This window comes from Bombina bombina, chromosome 5 (genome assembly GCF_027579735.1).
Source record: "Bombina bombina isolate aBomBom1 chromosome 5, aBomBom1.pri, whole genome shotgun sequence".
In the NCBI taxonomy this organism is placed as follows: Eukaryota; Metazoa; Chordata; class Amphibia; order Anura; family Bombinatoridae; genus Bombina; species Bombina bombina.
The window spans coordinates 689,724,173-689,742,249 of record NC_069503.1 but is presented as its reverse complement, the minus strand read 5'-3'; the positions used below and the strand labels follow the sequence as shown (position 1 = coordinate 689,742,249).

The 18,077-nt window shown below is 36.7% G+C and overlaps 1 protein-coding gene across 3 annotated transcripts in view; it reads right to left on the bottom strand.

Moving 5' to 3' along the window:
- RIPK1 (receptor interacting serine/threonine kinase 1) overlaps positions 1–18,077 on the bottom strand; it is a 296,218-nt gene that overhangs the window by 24,359 nt on the left and 253,782 nt on the right. For all 3 annotated transcript variants that reach the window (XM_053714666.1, XM_053714668.1, XM_053714667.1), the window contains one exon: positions 6,311–6,448. In XM_053714666.1, the coding sequence (XP_053570641.1) occupies positions 6,311–6,448 (138 nt within the window). The remainder of the gene's footprint in view (positions 1–6,310; positions 6,449–18,077) is intronic.

The following is an 18,077-nucleotide window of genomic DNA, read 5'->3' as shown; positions in this document are numbered from 1 at the left end:
GCCAATTTGAGAGCATTGATTCTGTCCATAATCTCCTCATAAGGAGGAGAATCACTGTCGACCGCCTTTATCAGCTCATCGAACCAGAAACATGCGGCTGTAGCGACAGGGACAATGCATGAAATTGGTTGTAGAAGGTAACCCTGCTGAACAAACATCTTTTTAAGCAAACCTTCTAATTTTTTATCCATAGGATCTTTGAAAGCACAACTATCCTCTATGGGTATAGTGGTGCGTTTGTTTAAAGTGGAAACCGCTCCCTCGACCTTGGGGACTGTCTGCCATAAGTCCTTTCTGGGGTCGACCATAGGAAACAATTTTTTAAATATGGGGGGAGGGACGAAAGGAATACCGGGCCTTTCCCATTCTTTATTAACAATGTCCGCCACCCGCTTGGGTATAGGAAAAGCTTCTGGGAGCCCCGGCACCTCTAGGAACTTGTCCATTTTACATAGTTTCTCTGGGATGACCAACTTGTCACAATCATCCAGAGTGGATAATACCTCCTTAAGCAGAATGCGGAGATGTTCCAACTTAAATTTAAATGCAATCACATCAGGTTCAGCTTGTTGAGAAATGTTCCCTGAATCAGTAATTTCTCCCTCAGACAAAACCTCCCTGGCCCCATCAGACTGAGTTAGGGGCCCTTCAGAAATATTAATATCAGCGTCGTCATGCTCTTCAGTATCTAAAACAGAGCAGTCGCGCTTACGCTGATAAGTGTTCATTTTGGCTAAAATGTTTTTGACAGAATTATCCATTACAGCCGTTAATTGTTGCATAGTAAGGAGTATTGGCGCGCTAGATGTACTAGGGGCCTCCTGAGTGGGCAAGACTCGTGTAGACGAAGGAGGGAATGATGCAGTACCATGCTTACTCCCCTCACTTGAGGAATCATCTTGGGCATCATTGTCATTGTCACATAAATCACATTTATTTAAATGAATAGGAATTCTGGCTTCCCCACATTCAGAACACAGTCTATCTGGTAGTTCAGACATGTTAAACAGGCATAAACTTGATAACAAGTACAAAAAACGTTTTAAAATAAAACCGTTACTGTCACTTTAAATTTTAAACTGAACACACTTTATTACTGCAAATGCGAAAAAACATGAAGGAATTGTTCAAAATTCACCAAATTTTCACCACAGTGTCTTAAAGCCTTAAAAGTATTGCACACCAAATTTGGAAGCTTTAACCCTTAAAATAACGGAACCGGAGCCGTTTTGAACTTTAACCCCTTTACAGTCCCTGGTATCTGCTTTGCTGAGACCCAACCAAGCCCCAAGGGGAATACGATACCAAATGACGCCTTCAGAAAGTCTTTTCTAAGTATCAGAGCTCCTCTCACATGCGACTGCATGCCATGCCTCTCAAAAACAAGTGCGCACCACCGGCGCGAAAATGAGGCTCTGCCTATGCTTTGGGAAAGCCCCTAAAGAATAAGGTGTCTAAAACAGTGCCTGCCGATATTATTATATCAAAATACCCAGATAAAATGATTCCTCAAGGCTAAATATGTGTTAATAATCAATCGATTTAGCCCAAAAAAAAGTCTACAGTCTTAATAAGCCCTTTTTGAAGCCCTTATTTACAATCGTAATAAACATGGCTTACCGGATCCCAGAGGGAAAATGACAGCTTCCAGCATTACATCGTCTTGTTAGAATGTGTCATACCTCAAGCAGCAAGAGACTGCTCACTGTTCCCCCAACTGAAGTTAATTGCTCTCAACAGTCCTGTGTGGAACAGCCATGGATTTTAGTGACGGTTGCTAAAATCATTTTCCTCATACAAACAGAAATCTTCATCTCTTTTCTGTTTCTGAGTAAATAGTACATACCAGCACTATTTCAAAATAACAAACTCTTGATTGAATAATAAAAACTACAGTTAAACACTAAAAAACTCTAAGCCATCTCCGTGGAGATGTTGCCTGTACAACGGCAAAGAGAATGACTGGGGTAGGCGGAGCCTAGGAGGGATCATGTGACCAGCTTTGCTGGGCTCTTTGCCATTTCCTGTTGGGGAAGAGAATATCCCACAAGTAAGGATGACGCCGTGGACCGGACACACCTATGTTGGAGAAATTTTGATTAATTAAAGTGCCCCTGTTTTTAATCAAATTTTTAAAAACCGGGCACTTTAGCATCAAAATTTACATTCACTTAAACAAAATAAATATATAATCTAATTTGCTTATGGTACAGACAAAAGGTTTTTTTCCTTTCCACTTTACAAAACAAAAATGCAAATAAAATTATAATCACATTTCTTACATGCAACTGCTGTAATTGTATTTTTCTTCTCCAGAAAAGCTTTAAAATTTATGATCTTAATCTGCTATAAAAGAAAAGATTAAAAGTGTGGAAAAGGCACAAAACAGAAATATCTTCTGATGTGTAATAACGGAGGTAGGGAGGAGTTTATGAGGAGGAAGCGCAGTGATTCATTGTATGACTGAGGGAGATTGACAGAAAGGTGGAGAAAACTCCTCCCTACGGTGTCCATTCTCCTCTGAATTTCTGTCAATTAACAACCCATACTTCCTCCTACCTCCCAAAAAACTCCATCCGTTCTCATGCATCAGACATCATAGCTCAGGCATCGCACAATATCACAACACAATCCATGAAATATCAAAGCCATCCTTGTATATTTTTTAAATTTTGCAATATATATCTGTTCAGGAGTTTATATACTGCAAGCTAAAATTTATATTTTTTTACATCTAACAAATATATATATTTTTTTCCCCGTAAATCTTTACAGTAACAAATATAACATGAAAAAAGTTATGATTGCTCTATATAAGCTTCTGACTGTGGATAGCTAATATTTTGGAAAAAATATAATAGGATGGCATTGATAGTTGATGGATTATGTGATTGCCTGATGAAAACAATGCAAATACATTATGATCAGATATTTTTTCACCCTGATGTCTGACACCTAAGTCCTGATACCTGATGTGTGACACCTGAGGCCTGACACCTGATGTCTGACATCTGATGTCTGATAACTGAGGTACAATGGAGTTTTCAGGGAGGGAGCATAGAGTTTTAGAGGGTGGAGGAGGCAGTTTTACAGGAGGGAGGAGAAAGGAGGGAGTTTTGCAGGAGGGAGCTTGGAGTTTTAAAGGATGGAGGAGGGAGTTTTGGAGGAGGGAGGAGAAAGGAGGGAGTTTTGCAGGAGGGAGTGCATCATAAATACACTGCTGGGTATTGCAATATACTTTAATTATTTATGTTGGCCCATTTTCCTTTATTTTAATTGACTTTCATTTCTATAAAGTAATGGGTAATGCCATGTTGTAACTTAGGTCCTGACTCTCTAAAGCTCTGGTGAGATTATCTAAGAGGGCTTGTCAGTACCGTGAGGTCCCTCAAAGAAATGTAGGAAGAAGATTTTAGCTTGAATGCTGTTTATTCTTGCTTTGCAAGTGCTTGATGTGAAAGGGAGACACATACATTACAATATAAAGTTCAAAAAAGAACCCAAAGTTTTTCTGTGATTTCTCATTATGATTTTTTGATAACTGGGCCCTCAGTTATTCTAGATTTATAAATTATAAATAAGATATTTCACATTATTCAAAGTACCTTTAATACAGCCAAATACACTGAGAACAATTAAATCCATCATATTAAATATATACAGTACGTACAGTACCAAATCATTTGCTGCTGTGCATATTTATGGATGTAAGAAAAGTGTTTATTATTATTATCGGTTATTTGTAGATTCCGTAGCGTTACATCCTAGTGCTGTATTTGTGTCATTGTGTTTGCAGTGCTGTCCCCTCACTCTGCAGTGACAGCTATTTTTTATTTTTCAATTGGATGATATTTGAGAGCTCTGCCATCAAATAAAGATTTATTTTTGGCAGTGAGGGGGAGAAGAACTAGAGGTGACAAGCTGGATCATCTGACCATTAAACAAACTACTGAGCGAAGTGCCTAAGCAAATATAAAAATATAAAAATAGTTACTCCAGCCTCGATTAGATCAGTAAAAGCAGACCTTTATTGCTCCATGGTCCAAAGTACAGCAACCAGGTTTCAGACCTGTATCCGGTCCTTAGTCATGTCTACATGTGCATATGAAGTGCCCATGAAGTCAGGATACACACCTCGCCTAGTTCTAGCTTGGATAAGTGAGGCTCCAGAATCATACTGTACTCCCAGCTGTGGAGTCAAACTAATGATAGTGCAGGGTGGGCTCTGGATGTTAGAAGACCCTTACAAAACTATAAAGGGGGCCAAGGATTCCGCTCCCAGAAAGGTGGGTTATTAGAAAGATATACTCCAATTGTAATGCTAGATTAATTAACCAGGAGAGTTGATTAAGAAGAAAAGAGGGGACGGTTAGTTTTGACAGTGACCATCAAAGAAGAGGACAACTAAAAAAGCATTTGTTGCTGCTGGCCTGAAGAATATTTAGGGGTTATGTTGTGTGTTTTAACTTAGGTCCTTTTTCAGGGTTTTAGGCTTTAGCTGTGTATTTAGGTTTTAGATGGTTGGAACTGTGGAAAGGAGTTTTTAGATTTGAAGGAATTTATTATGAATGTATCCATTTAGAGGAGGGTTTACATAAGGTGGGGACCATAGTGCAACTTTATTAAAAAAAAACATGTGTCAGGGTCTTTACAAAATGACATTAGGGGCATGTAGGGGGGCTGTAATGGGGGATGGCATGAGGAGCATAATGTATGTGAGTCCATTGGTTTATTAACAGGTAATAGTAATGGCATGGGAGGCAGATTATGATAAGGATTATCAGTGGTAGGGTACTGGGTAGAGGACCTGTCATCCAGACATCTGTAGAGATCACCTGAGAGTGGACACTTATGGTAAATTAACCAGGTATATATATATATATATATATATATATATATATATATATATATATATATATATATATATATATATATATATATATATATATATATATATATATATATAGTGAAACAAATAGTGTCAGCAGTTATTGATAAAAAATATCCATTCTTTATTGAGGTAACAAACAAAGTTAAAAACAGCGACGTTTCGAGTCAACACAGACCCTTAGTCATGCTATGGATTATGGGAAATCACCTTCTTATATAGCACCTGTGTATTGATTAGCTTGATTTGTCTGAACACATTCTAGTTTCCATTTTGGATTTTTGACCCCTAACAGGTCAGAATGTTCAGCAGTAATCTTTGTATTTAAATCACAGCTTTTTTATATTTTTTATATAGACTAAGGGTCTGTGTTGACTCGAAATGTCGCTGTTTTTAACTTTGTTTGTTACCTCAATAAAGAATGGATATTTTTTATCAATAAGTGCTGACGCTATTTGTTACACTATATCTATATATGTGGGCTGGCAGACCCCATTTAGCGTACGTGCACTACTCTAACAATGATAAGTATGCTGAAATATGCTGAAAAAATGCTGAAATAATAGCATCAAGAAAGGTGCTGGACTTACCTATTGAAGTTGTATATATATATATATATATATATATATATATATATATATATATATATATATATATATATATATATATATATATATATATATATGAATAAAGCTTTAAACATTTTGTGCTATGCAATGGTATTTTTATAATGCATATAAAAACATTACTTTCATGTTCCTTTAAGAAACAATACAAGTTGTGAACAATAGTTCACTGTTTTAGAGTGCTTTATCTCAGTAGATTTAATGACGTGTTTGTCTGATAGCATAAGCAAAGCACAATTTTTATTTTACATAATTCTCAATTAAAACTAGAAGGGTAATTTTAAAAAATCATTCTATGATACAATTTTCATGTTTAGTAAAAACAAATATGTTAAATCAAAGTAAACATAGAAAGAAACAAACTGTAAAAAAACAACAAACAATTGTTTTGTTGCAAAATGAGCAAATATAAATTCTCAGTGTAGCCCCTGCCCCCAGTTTGATAAGAGTGGAGATTTTTTTATTCTGTCAATTCTGAGCATGAGGAAATCTAACTCCCTGTTATCTAGTCTATTCACTTTATAGTAAACGTAGGCTAGAGGTTTTATGACATTAGGCTAAGATAAACCTTCCTGCAGAGGTCTCCTCCTCCTTGTAGGGCATTGACAGGAAGTAATGGGCACTACACAAATGTAGTGCAAAAAACAGAAATAAAATCCATTTAAATAGATGAACAATACATATTGTAAGACATTGCTTAGCCCTTCTTTATTACAACAATGAAACAGACTGTTTAACATCCTTTTAAAGTATTTTACACACATTTTTATTTTTTTCTTATCTATCTATACATTACCTAATATAGCTGGGTCTATAAGGCACTGGGTTCTTATTGGACTCTTCTTCATAGGGGGTGGTTTTTGGATGTTCATTACATTATTATTTCCAATCTGGACAGATTTGCTGTTTACTATATGGAGACTCATCGATGTTTCTGGAGAAAGATAAAAAAAAAAAATATAGCAAAATAGATTTTTATTCTGTGAAACTTTTTAACATAAATCGAAATGATGACATAAAAAAAGAAAAGTAAATCTCTCATACTGAATATTTCCAATCAGTATTTATATATATATATATATATATATATATATATATATATATATATATATATATATATATATATATATATATATATATATATATATATATATATATATTTATATTCCAATTCATGATACAGCAAAAATAGAAAGCACCAGGAATAACATCATAACAAAATATGGCATTACATAGAAAAGAAAAATACATAAGCACATTGTCAAGCACATAACAAAGGAAATAATGAAGTCAACAAGAACAACCAAATTCATGAATATTACACTTAAACTCCATACTTAAAGTGATGGCAAATTTTAGATAATATCTTGCACTTTCTATGAAGCCTATCCGATGTTTAGCTTAGTCGCTAACTTTTTAAACCTTCAATATAACTGTTAGTAAGAGATCGCAATGTATTAAAAAATATCTCTTACTGTTCTTTGCTCCTCCCATCTCCCACTTCCTGCTTCGATATCGCCTTAGACTAGAGAGTGGTCCCACCCGCTCCCTACATCACAACTCAAGGCTCGCTCCCGTAAGACCAGCTTTGCCCATGCACGAACAAATGCCAACGTCACTTGTAATGAATTTAGCGCATGCGCGAAACAACGTCACAAGATTCAGAGTCTACTGTTGTGAATCAAAGACGTAAATAAGAGGTTACGGGAGCGTGCATGATGTTCAAGCAGATGAATAAGAAAATCACGCATGCTCAGTTTATTTAGTGGGCGTATGACATAGAGTGACGGCAGCCTAACGGCCTAATTTTCAACTGGTTGAAATAAAAACGTGACTGCTGTGTAAAAAAACCCCCAAAAAACTGGCTGCATATATGACGATTAAAAATGTAGTTTATAAAGCTTATAACTTTGTTTAGATATCGGGGGAAAAAATGATGAATTAAACTTATATTTATTTCATTCATTGAGTATAATAGTTGATAGCAAATAGCGTAACTTTACCTTCACTTTAAACCAAACTAAACCTGCAATACCATGAAAAACTGAAACTCTTCATAAAAAAGATATACAGGACACCTTATCAATTATATCAAGATAAGCTTGAGCACAAGATTATAGTTAAATAAACAACAGCAAAGATAAACCTTAACTTTTTGCTGGGATTTAATTTACCTCTTTTATCAGGTTCAAATTGAACCAGCTAAACCTTTCTCATGAATTTGAGAAGTTCAAGAATACATAACTAAAAAAAAATAAAAAAAATAAAAGGTAGGAAAAAAGAAACAAACAGAGAAGAATGAAAAAAAAAGAAGGGAAAGGGAGGAGAGACTGAGGGGCCTATCTATCAAGCGCCGGATGGAGCTTGAGGGCCCGTGTTTCTGGCGAGCCCGCAGGCTTGCCAGAAACAGCAGTTATGAAGCAGCGGTCTATCAGTGAGAATCAGTGGGTCTTGTTGATTTACTGCTAACTGAAATAACATATTCTTAATAAATGCTGCTATGGTTGGTGCACTTCTATCTTTCCAAGTTCTTAAAATCATTTGTCTAGCAGTCAGAATACCAGTGTTAATTAAATGTTTATTTTGAATGTGATTCTGAGTAATTAAAAATATTACTGTTTTTGTATCAAAATGTATCTTAACAGGAATAAATCTATTTAACCAATAGGCAATTTGTGCCCAGAATTTTTTTTTAATCTTAGGACAATAATAGAACAGGGACTCCTTGTCATCCCAAAGTAAATAGTTAGCAAAAGATGAGGCAGCAGTCGGTTCCTTGTGTGCATAAAAACCAATTCTTTATTCTTCTTGTATAAAACAATACTTCACATCACAGCAAACAGGTAAAAGCAGAAGTGCTCACCCGAGGCATGTTTTCCGAGGGATAGCCAAAGGTCAGCTATTGCGGACAAGACGGATCTGTAATACTGAGACAGACTTTGAGGAAGAGAGAACACACATGGTAAATCGATTGATAGAGAGAGGGTACCAGCCCAATATGGTGGAAAATGTGGCTAAGGAGGTGAGGAAAGTGGATAGACGTGATACCTTCAGAAGTAGACCAAACAAAAAGGGTGATAATAAAATCCTTTTTGTTACTCAATACTCTTCTGAATATAATGACATTTGTAATATCATAAGAAAATATTTCCCATTGTTATATGGGGATAAGGCCTTAAAAAAGACAGTGGAAAAGGGTTTCAATTGTGTTTACTCTAGGGGTCCAACTCTAGGTAACATTCTATCTCCATCCCTTTTACCCCAAAAGGAGACATCAGCCACATGGCTAGCTGTGAATGGTACATACAAATGTAGCAGTGCCAGATGTAAGGCGTGTGACTTTATAACAGAGGGAAAGAGATTTTACTCTTATGTAACCAATGATGCATTTGATACAAAAGGATGCATCAGGTGCTCAACCCAATTCGTCGTGTACCTCATTGAATGCACTCAACATCGCCGGCAATATGTAGGCATGACTACGAGAGATGTCCGTACGAGGATACGAGAACATCTAGGATATATCAAAAATGAAAAAACTTGCTCGGCTTTGGCAAAGCATTTCATTGAGGTACACGACGGAGATGTCAGTACATTTAATTGGAGGGCAATTGAACAGATTAAGCAACCCTCAAGAGGGGGTAATAAAGATGAGATTCTAGCCAGACAGGAAGCCTTCTGGATTTTCAAACTCCGTACACAGGTGCCGGAGGGCTTCAATTCTGAGTTTGATCTCATCAATCATTGGCATTAATGAATATATTCCACTCTGACTTTATCTGACATTTATTTTTGAGCTTATTTTTGAGCTTATATATTAAGGGTCTTTTCAGAGGTCTGCTGAGAGTTCCATTATTACCTACACTGTTACCCTTTACATATTTATCCCATTGATTTGGACTGGTGCCCACTAGACCATATTTGTAACAATCATAACAGTTGTAATATTTGTAATACTGCCAATCTTCCACCGTGACTGAACTGGCAATAGTTTCTTTTGAAAACAAAACACACATATATATTGTTGCAATATTGTGATTGACAAGCTGGTTTCTGCTCTATAGATTCAAATTCACGGACTGGCTATATGTATAATACATATTACTATGGGCACTTTGAATGTGTTTAAACATACTCAATAGTAACATACATGTGTTTGAAAATATTTTATGGCTATCATTATCAAATAGTTTTCCCATGTTTTTTCCTTAATAATAGCTCTTATGGCAAATGAATTTGTTGGTGTTATTGATCACCACACATCTGTCCAAATATTTTAAGGTTTAAAGCAATATTTGTTTATCATGAGAATGGTCCCATTATTATTGATGGCATTTACGTTTTCTAAACCATGCGCAAAATTTAAAAATTTTAAAAATTTAAAAATTTAAAATTTAAGATGGCCCTTACGAATTTAGTAACCATATATATATATATATATATACTTTTGTATATTGTTGGAAATATATTCATTAACAGCCTATTGAGTGTTGAATAATTAACCATTACTATTTCTAACATGATTAAACCTTAGCTCTTAATTAAAATAAAATAAAATAAAAGGCTCTACTATCTATTAGTAAAGGTTTTCTCTGCTCATTGCATAGAGCTCTAACCTGCAGATCAGTTTTCAAGATTACTAGATCATTGCATTGTATAAATTTATAAATTGTATTTTGTATTAAACAAGCGACTGAATTGAAGTTCTATAGCCATAGTTGGAATATTTTCATGCTAAATGCTGCATTTAGACGCAACAAGTAATTTACTAGTAAGAGGTTAATATGTAAGGGAGGGGTTGTAACCTCCCATTAACATTGACCAATCACTGTGTTAAGCAATCCCTTTAAATATGTACACCTCTTAAGTGATTGCAGGTTTATGATTACGGCATTGCCGAAACTAGTCAACCACCTGCATTCCTTTTACCTGTTTGCTGTGATGTGAAGTATTGTTTTATACAAGAAGAATAAAGAATTGGTTTTTATGCACACAAGGAACCGACTGCTGCCTCATCTTTTGCTAACTATTTACTTTGGGATGACAAGGAGTCCCTGTTTTTTGGCAGTTTGTCCCTTCGAAGATCCTCAAACTTCGGTTTTCACTGTGAAGTCAATACAGTGCAAGTATCGTGTTTCCTGGATGGTGATAGGCTGAAGGCGGCACACCCCCAACTACGCACAACCCCGATGACGTCACACGCCAAGCTGCGGAGGTCCGACATTTGAAACTAGAAGCGGTACGGAGAGGAGTTAATTCCTATAGGTGAACCGGCGGCTTTAGCCGCAGATTGTCCCCATTTAGGATTACACCTCTGAGGAGTTCGCCACTAAGTTTCTTTTGGGCCGATAAGAAACCTCCTATGGCAGAAGGGTGAGTCTTTTACTTTCACCCTATTCCGCATCAGTGGATGCCTTGGAGGATTGAGGTTGTTGAAGCTTCCTTGGGGGGTGTGTATGTTAAGCCTATATGCCTGTTTTTCACGGAACATTGCCTTAAAGTGACATTTTAAACCGAAGTTCAGATATCCACTAGAGTGTGTTTGTTTCGCCTGGGATAATTTTCTATTTGTTGTTATTGGTTTCCTTGATGCCCAGGGTTCCATAGATACTCAGGATCTGAGGACTGTTTGCCTAAATTCCAGTTACACATCTTTTCATAATATGGAAGCATCAGGTGATACACAGTTTTATTCCCTCTTACCACCCAATGATTCAGACTATGAAGGCTTGGAACTGGAGGACTTTTTTCGTAAAGAATCACAAGACATTAAGCTGGGAGATTTGTTTTATTCCCTGGAGATTCTAAGGTTAAAAGAAATACGCTTGAAACTTGATACATGGCTTATTAACAAATATCTGGACTTGAATATGATCCCTAGGGGTTTGAGAGTAAGAAAGTTTCCTAACTTTGAAGTGGGAAACAATGATGATTTGATTTGTGAATGGAACAGTATTTTATCTGATTGTTCATTAAGATTAATGGGGGTACTTGTAAGGTTGAAAAGTGAACAGCTGCAGGCAGTCAGAAATGAAATCACAGTATTACAAGTAGAGCTTGAAAAATTTAAAGAAGCTAGCGAGTATTGCGAGTTTGATAAGATGTTGGTTGAAGTAGTGGAGACTTCTAGAAAAGAACTGATTAACACTAAACATAGTAAGTTTCTGCGAGACCAGAGGGATTACCATGAGAACAAAGTTTATATTTGGCATAAAAACAGAAGGCCTAGAAATAGACCTAATAAAAATAAAGCTAAAAATATTATAAACACTTCGGAGTCAGACAATGAAGAAGTGAAAGGTGGTCCCTCGGGTAAGCGCAGAAACTACAAACATAAAAAGAAGGTAACTTTTGTAACCACTGACACCACAGACGATGAACAATCTTCCTTTGCAGCTTCCACTTCAGGTGAAGACAATTCAGGGTCAGACAGTGAAGGAGCATTAGGGTTGCCCACTCCTGAGGTTCTAGCACAGGTCAGTATGATGAATGTGAATGAAAACCCCATAGGAATAGGAGCAAAGGGGGCCAAATCTAAGATCAATAGTCAAAAGGGGCATAAATCACATACACATGCAGCTCTGACTGATGCTGTTAAAACTAAGAGTAATGTAAATATGGGGGCAACCCCAAAAGATAATACTCAGGTTTTTCGGTCGGCACTAAAGCAACCGAGAGGAGGAGGGAGAGGCCACACCCACACCCAGATACAGCACAGGTATACCCTCAGGGAAAACAAGAACGGCAACAAAATAAAATAGGTAGTGTGGTTAATCTATCAACACACGAGCTTACAAAAGCAGAATATAGTGTTTTGAATTATGGATTGGGATTCTGTCCCAACAATAATTTCAATTTGTTTAACACTATTATTGATCTAAACAAATTTATTAGAAAGTTGACCCTAGACAAACATTTTTCTACAAGTGCCGACACAAATGAAATCATGACAGAACTAATAGATGAAGTATATAATGTAACAAGTAGCACTAGAGAGCACAGGGATTTTTCAGAGACATGTGATATTATCACTTTGGAAAGTCTTTTACAAGATACTGATAATGGTGAAAGTCCAAATTTGATTAATTTTCCAAGATTTAAAAAACAGACAACCTTTTATCCCATACATAGCCGAGGAAAAGCACTTGAATTGTTCCATAAATGTGTAGTTGATGATCTCACTAGTCTACACCAGTCAAACAAAGTCAGAAGTCATAATTTAACAGTAAATGAAAAATTGGCACTAAACAGCCTTAAAAGTAATGAATCTATCGTCATAAAAAAAGCCGATAAGGGAGGAAGTGTTGTTGTTATGGACAAAACAGCATATATTTCAGAAGCTAAAAGACAGTTAGAAGATACTACTACATATGTCACTCTAACTAGTAACCCAACTAATAGGTTTCAAAAAGAACTCTACAGTTTATTGGATGATGGCATGCAGTATGGCATTTTGGATGGGGAAACACTGAAATATCTATATGTGATTAATCCTATCATTCCAGTGTTTCACCACCTGCCCAAAGTCCATAAATGTCTCTCCGATGTAAAGGGGCGCCCAATTGTTTCAGGCATTGGCTCCCTTTTGGAGCCATTGTCTGAATGGTTGGACGCCATCCTCCAACCAATTGTCCTTGACCTACATAGTTATATCAGGGACACGACACATGTATTGCAGCTCCTAGACGATTTCATATGGACCACAGACCATAGTTGGTTGGCAGTGGATGTGGTATCTTTATACTCCAGTATTCCACAAGATTTGGGAGTAAAAGCCATTAAATATTTTCTGGAGCTGCACTACAACATGGAGGAATACCTAATGGATTACATACTTAGGGTGACTACCTTTTTGCTGCAGCACAACTACTTCCTTTTTGAGGGCACCTACTATCTGCAGAGACAGGGCACGGCAATGGGGGCAAAATTTGCCCCCTCCTATGCCAACATCTTCATGGGTTGGCTGGAAAGGTGCTTTGTCTATGCAGATAGTAATCCCTATAGGAGACATATCAGCCTGTATAGGCGCTTCATTGACGATTTGCTTCTGATATGGAAATCGAGTGAGGCAGAGGCAAGTGACTTTGTGCGCTACCTTAATGAAAGTGAAAATGGTGTGAATTTCACTTTCGAGTGGAATAAATCAACCATTAACTATCTGGATGTCACCCTTAGAGGGGTTGCTGACACAGGAAAGGTCATCACCCGCCTCTATAGAAAGCCTATTTCGGGTAACACACTCCTGCATAGCAGAAGTGCTCACCCGAGGCATGTTTTCCGAGGGATAGCCAAAGGTCAGCTATTGCGGACAAGACGGATCTGTAATACTGAGACAGACTATGAGGAAGAGAGTACACACATGGTAAATCGATTGATAGAGAGAGGGTACCAGCCCAATATGGTGGAAAATGTGGCTAAGGAGGTGAGGAAAGTGGATAGACGTGATACCTTCAGAAGTAGACCAAACAAAAAGGGTGATAATAAAATCCTTTTTGTTACTCAATACTCTTCTGAATATAATGACATTTGTAATATCATAAGAAAATATTTCCCATTGTTATATGGGGATAAGGCCTTAAAAAAGACAGTGGAAAAGGGTTTCAATTGTGTTTACTCTAGGGGTCCAACTCTAGGTAACATTCTATCTCCATCCCTTTTACCCCAAAAGGAGACATCAGCCACATGGCTAGCTGTGAATGGTACATACAAATGTAGCAGTGCCAGATGTAAGGCGTGTGACTTTATAACAGAGGGAAAGAGATTTTACTCTTATGTAACCAATGATGCATTTGATACAAAAGGATGCATCAGGTGCTCAACCCAATTCGTCGTGTACCTCATTGAATGCACTCAACATCGCCGGCAATATGTAGGCATGACTACGAGAGATGTCCGTACGAGGATACGAGAACATCTAGGATATATCAAAAATGAAAAAACTTGCTCGGCTTTGGCAAAGCATTTCATTGAGGTACACGACGGAGATGTCAGTACATTTAATTGGAGGGCAATTGAACAGATTAAGCAACCCTCAAGAGGGGGTAATAAAGATGAGATTCTAGCCAGACAGGAAGCCTTCTGGATTTTCAAACTCCGTACACAGGTGCCGGAGGGCTTCAATTCTGAGTTTGATCTCATCAATCATTGGCATTAATGAATATATTCCATTCTGACTTTATCTGACATTTATTTTTGAGCTTATTTTTGAGCTTATATATTAAGGGTCTTTTCAGAGGTCTGCTGAGAGTTCCATTATTACCTACACTGTTACCCTTTACATATTTATCCCATTGATTTGGACTGGTGCCCACTAGACCATATTTGTAACAATCATAATAGTTGTAATATTTGTAATACTGCCAATCTTCCACCGTGACTGAACTGGCAATAGTTTCTTTTGAAAACAAAACACACATATATATTGTTGCAATATTGTGATTGACAAGCTGGTTTCTGCTCTATAGATTCAAATTCACGGACTGGCTATATGTATAATACATATTACTATGGGCACTTTGAATGTGTTTAAACATACTCAATAGTAACATACATGTGTTTGAAAATATTTTATGGCTATCATTATCAAATAGTTTTCCCATGTTTTTTCCTTAATAATAGCTCTTATGGCAAATGAATTTGTTGGTGTTATTGATCACCACACATCTGTCCAAATATTTTAAGGTTTAAAGCAATATTTGTTTATCATGAGAATGGTCCCATTATTATTGATGGCATTTACGTTTTCTAAACCATGCGCAAAATTTAAAAATTTTAAAAATTTAAAAATTTAAAATTTAAGATGGCCCTTACGAATTTAGTAACCATATATATATATATATATATATATATACTTTTGTATATTGTTGGAAATATATTCATTAACAGCCTATTGAGTGTTGAATAATTAACCATTACTATTTCTAACATGATTAAACCTTAGCTCTTAATTAAAATAAAATAAAATAAAAGGCTCTACTATCTATTAGTAAAGGTTTTCTCTGCTCATTGCATAGAGCTCTAACCTGCAGATCAGTTTTCAAGATTACTAGATCATTGCATTGTATAAATTTATAAATTGTATTTTGTATTAAACAAGCGACTGAATTGAAGTTCTATAGCCATAGTTGGAATATTTTCATGCTAAATGCTGCATTTAGACGCAACAAGTAATTTACTAGTAAGAGGTTAATATGTAAGGGAGGGGTTGTAACCTCCCATTAACATTGACCAATCACTGTGTTAAGCAATCCCTTTAAATATGTACACCTCTTAAGTGATTGCAGGTTTATGATTACGGCATTGCCGAAACTAGTCAACCACCTGCATTCCTTTTACCTGTTTGCTGTGATGTGAAGTATTGTTTTATACAAGAAGAATAAAGAATTGGTTTTTATGCACACAAGGAACCGACTGCTGCCTCATCTTTTGCTGACAATAATAGAAGGCATGTAGTAAATCTGCTCTAGGAAAATTACATCTGGAACAAACAAAGTTACTCTGTGTGCACCATTTGGCCATTTTACTGGGAGTAATATATGATCTATTTATTAATCTTGTATATGATTCCCTAAATGAGATAGCCGACGTATTTATGGCTACACGACCAAGACTCTGTTTGATAAAAATCAAGATTAAGATCGTAAAAATCCACTCGCTATTTCTGAAAGAGCTCTATTTTATCTTTAGCGTCATATGTTAGTAGGAGTTTATACAGCATCGTTATAGAATGATTTCCTGAACGATAAATGCCAATAATGCCATCCATATCCTCCAATATCCATGGATTGGAGTTAATAATTTAATGACTGTTGATATAGTGTCTGATTTGTAAGTAGCCAATTAGTAGTTTAAAGGGACAGTCTAGTCCAAAACAAACTTTCATTATTCATATAGGGCATGTAATTTTAAACAATTTTCAAATTTACATTTATCACCAATTTTTCTTTGTTCTCTTGGCATTCTTAGTTGAAAGCTAAACCTAGGAGGTTCATATGCTAATTTATAAGATATTGAAGGCCGCCTCTCATCTCAGGGCATTTTGACAGTTTTTCATCACTAGAGGGTGTTATTTCATGTATTTCATATAGATAACACTGTGCTCATGCACGTGGAGTTCCTAGGAGCCAACACTGATTGGCTAAAATGCAAGTCTGTCAAAAAAAATGAAATAAGGGGCAGTCTGCAGAGGCTTAGATACAAGATAATCACAGAGGTAAAAAGTGTATTAATATAACTGTGTTGGTTATGCAAAACTAGGGAAAGGGTAATAAAGGGATTATCTATCTTTTAAAACAATAAATATTCTGGTGTAGACTGTCCCTTTAAAGTACAATACAAAGGCTGCAATGTGTGTACTCCTGGTAATGCAGAACGCCCAACCAAATAAAGTGTTATTACAAAATGTGATAGATTATATTATACAAAGTGATGTTATCATCTTACTAAAAATATCACTAAAATAGATGCTAATGAATATGGATTTGATTAAAATATATAAAAACAGAATTTATGTTTACCTGATAAATTTCTTTCTCCAACGGTGTGTCCGGTCCACGGCGTCATCCTTACTTGTGGGATATTCTCTTCCCCAACAGGAAATGGCAAAGAGCCCAGCAAAGCTGGTCACATGATCCCTCCTAGGCTCCGCCTACCCCAGTCATTCGACCGACGTTAAGGAGGAATAATAGCATAGGAGAAACCATATGGTACCGTGGTGACTGTAGTTAAAGAAAATAAATTATCAGACCTGATTAAAAACCCAGGGCGGGCCGTGGCCCGGACACACCGTTGGAGAAAGAAATTTATCAGGTAAACATAAATTCTGTTTTCTCCAACATAGGTGTGTCCGGTCCACGGCGTCATCCTTACTTGTGGGAACCAATACCAAAGCTTTAGGACACGGATGAAGGGAGGGAGCAAATCAGGTCACCTAAATGGAAGGCACCACGGCTTGCAAAACCTTTCTCCCAAAAATAGCCTCAGAAGAAGCAAAAGTATCAAACTTGTAAAATTTGGTAAAAGTGTGCAGTGAAGACCAAGTCGCTGCCCTACATATCTGATCAACAGAAGCCTCGTTCTTGAAGGCCCATGTGGAAGCCACAGCCCTAGTGGAATGAGCTGTGATTCTTTCGGGAGGCTGCCGTCCGGCAGTCTCGTAAGCCAATCTGATGATGCTTTTAATCCAAAAAGAGAGAGAGGTAGAAGTTGCTTTTTGACCTCTCCTTTTACCTGAATAAACAACAAACAAGGAAGATGTTTGTCTAAAATCCTTTGTAGCATCTAAATAGAATTTTAGAGCGCGAACAACATCCAAATTGTGCAACAAGCGTTCCTTCTTTGAAACTGGTTTCGGACACAGAGAAGGTACGATAATCTCCTGGTTAATGTTTTTGTTAGAAACAACTTTTGGAAGAAAACCAGGTTTAGTACGTAAAACCACCTTATCTGCATGGAACACCAGATAAGGAGGAGAACACTGCAGAGCAGATAATTCTGAAACTCTTCTAGCAGAAGAAATTGCAACTAAAAACAAAACTTTCCAAGATAATAACTTAATATCAACG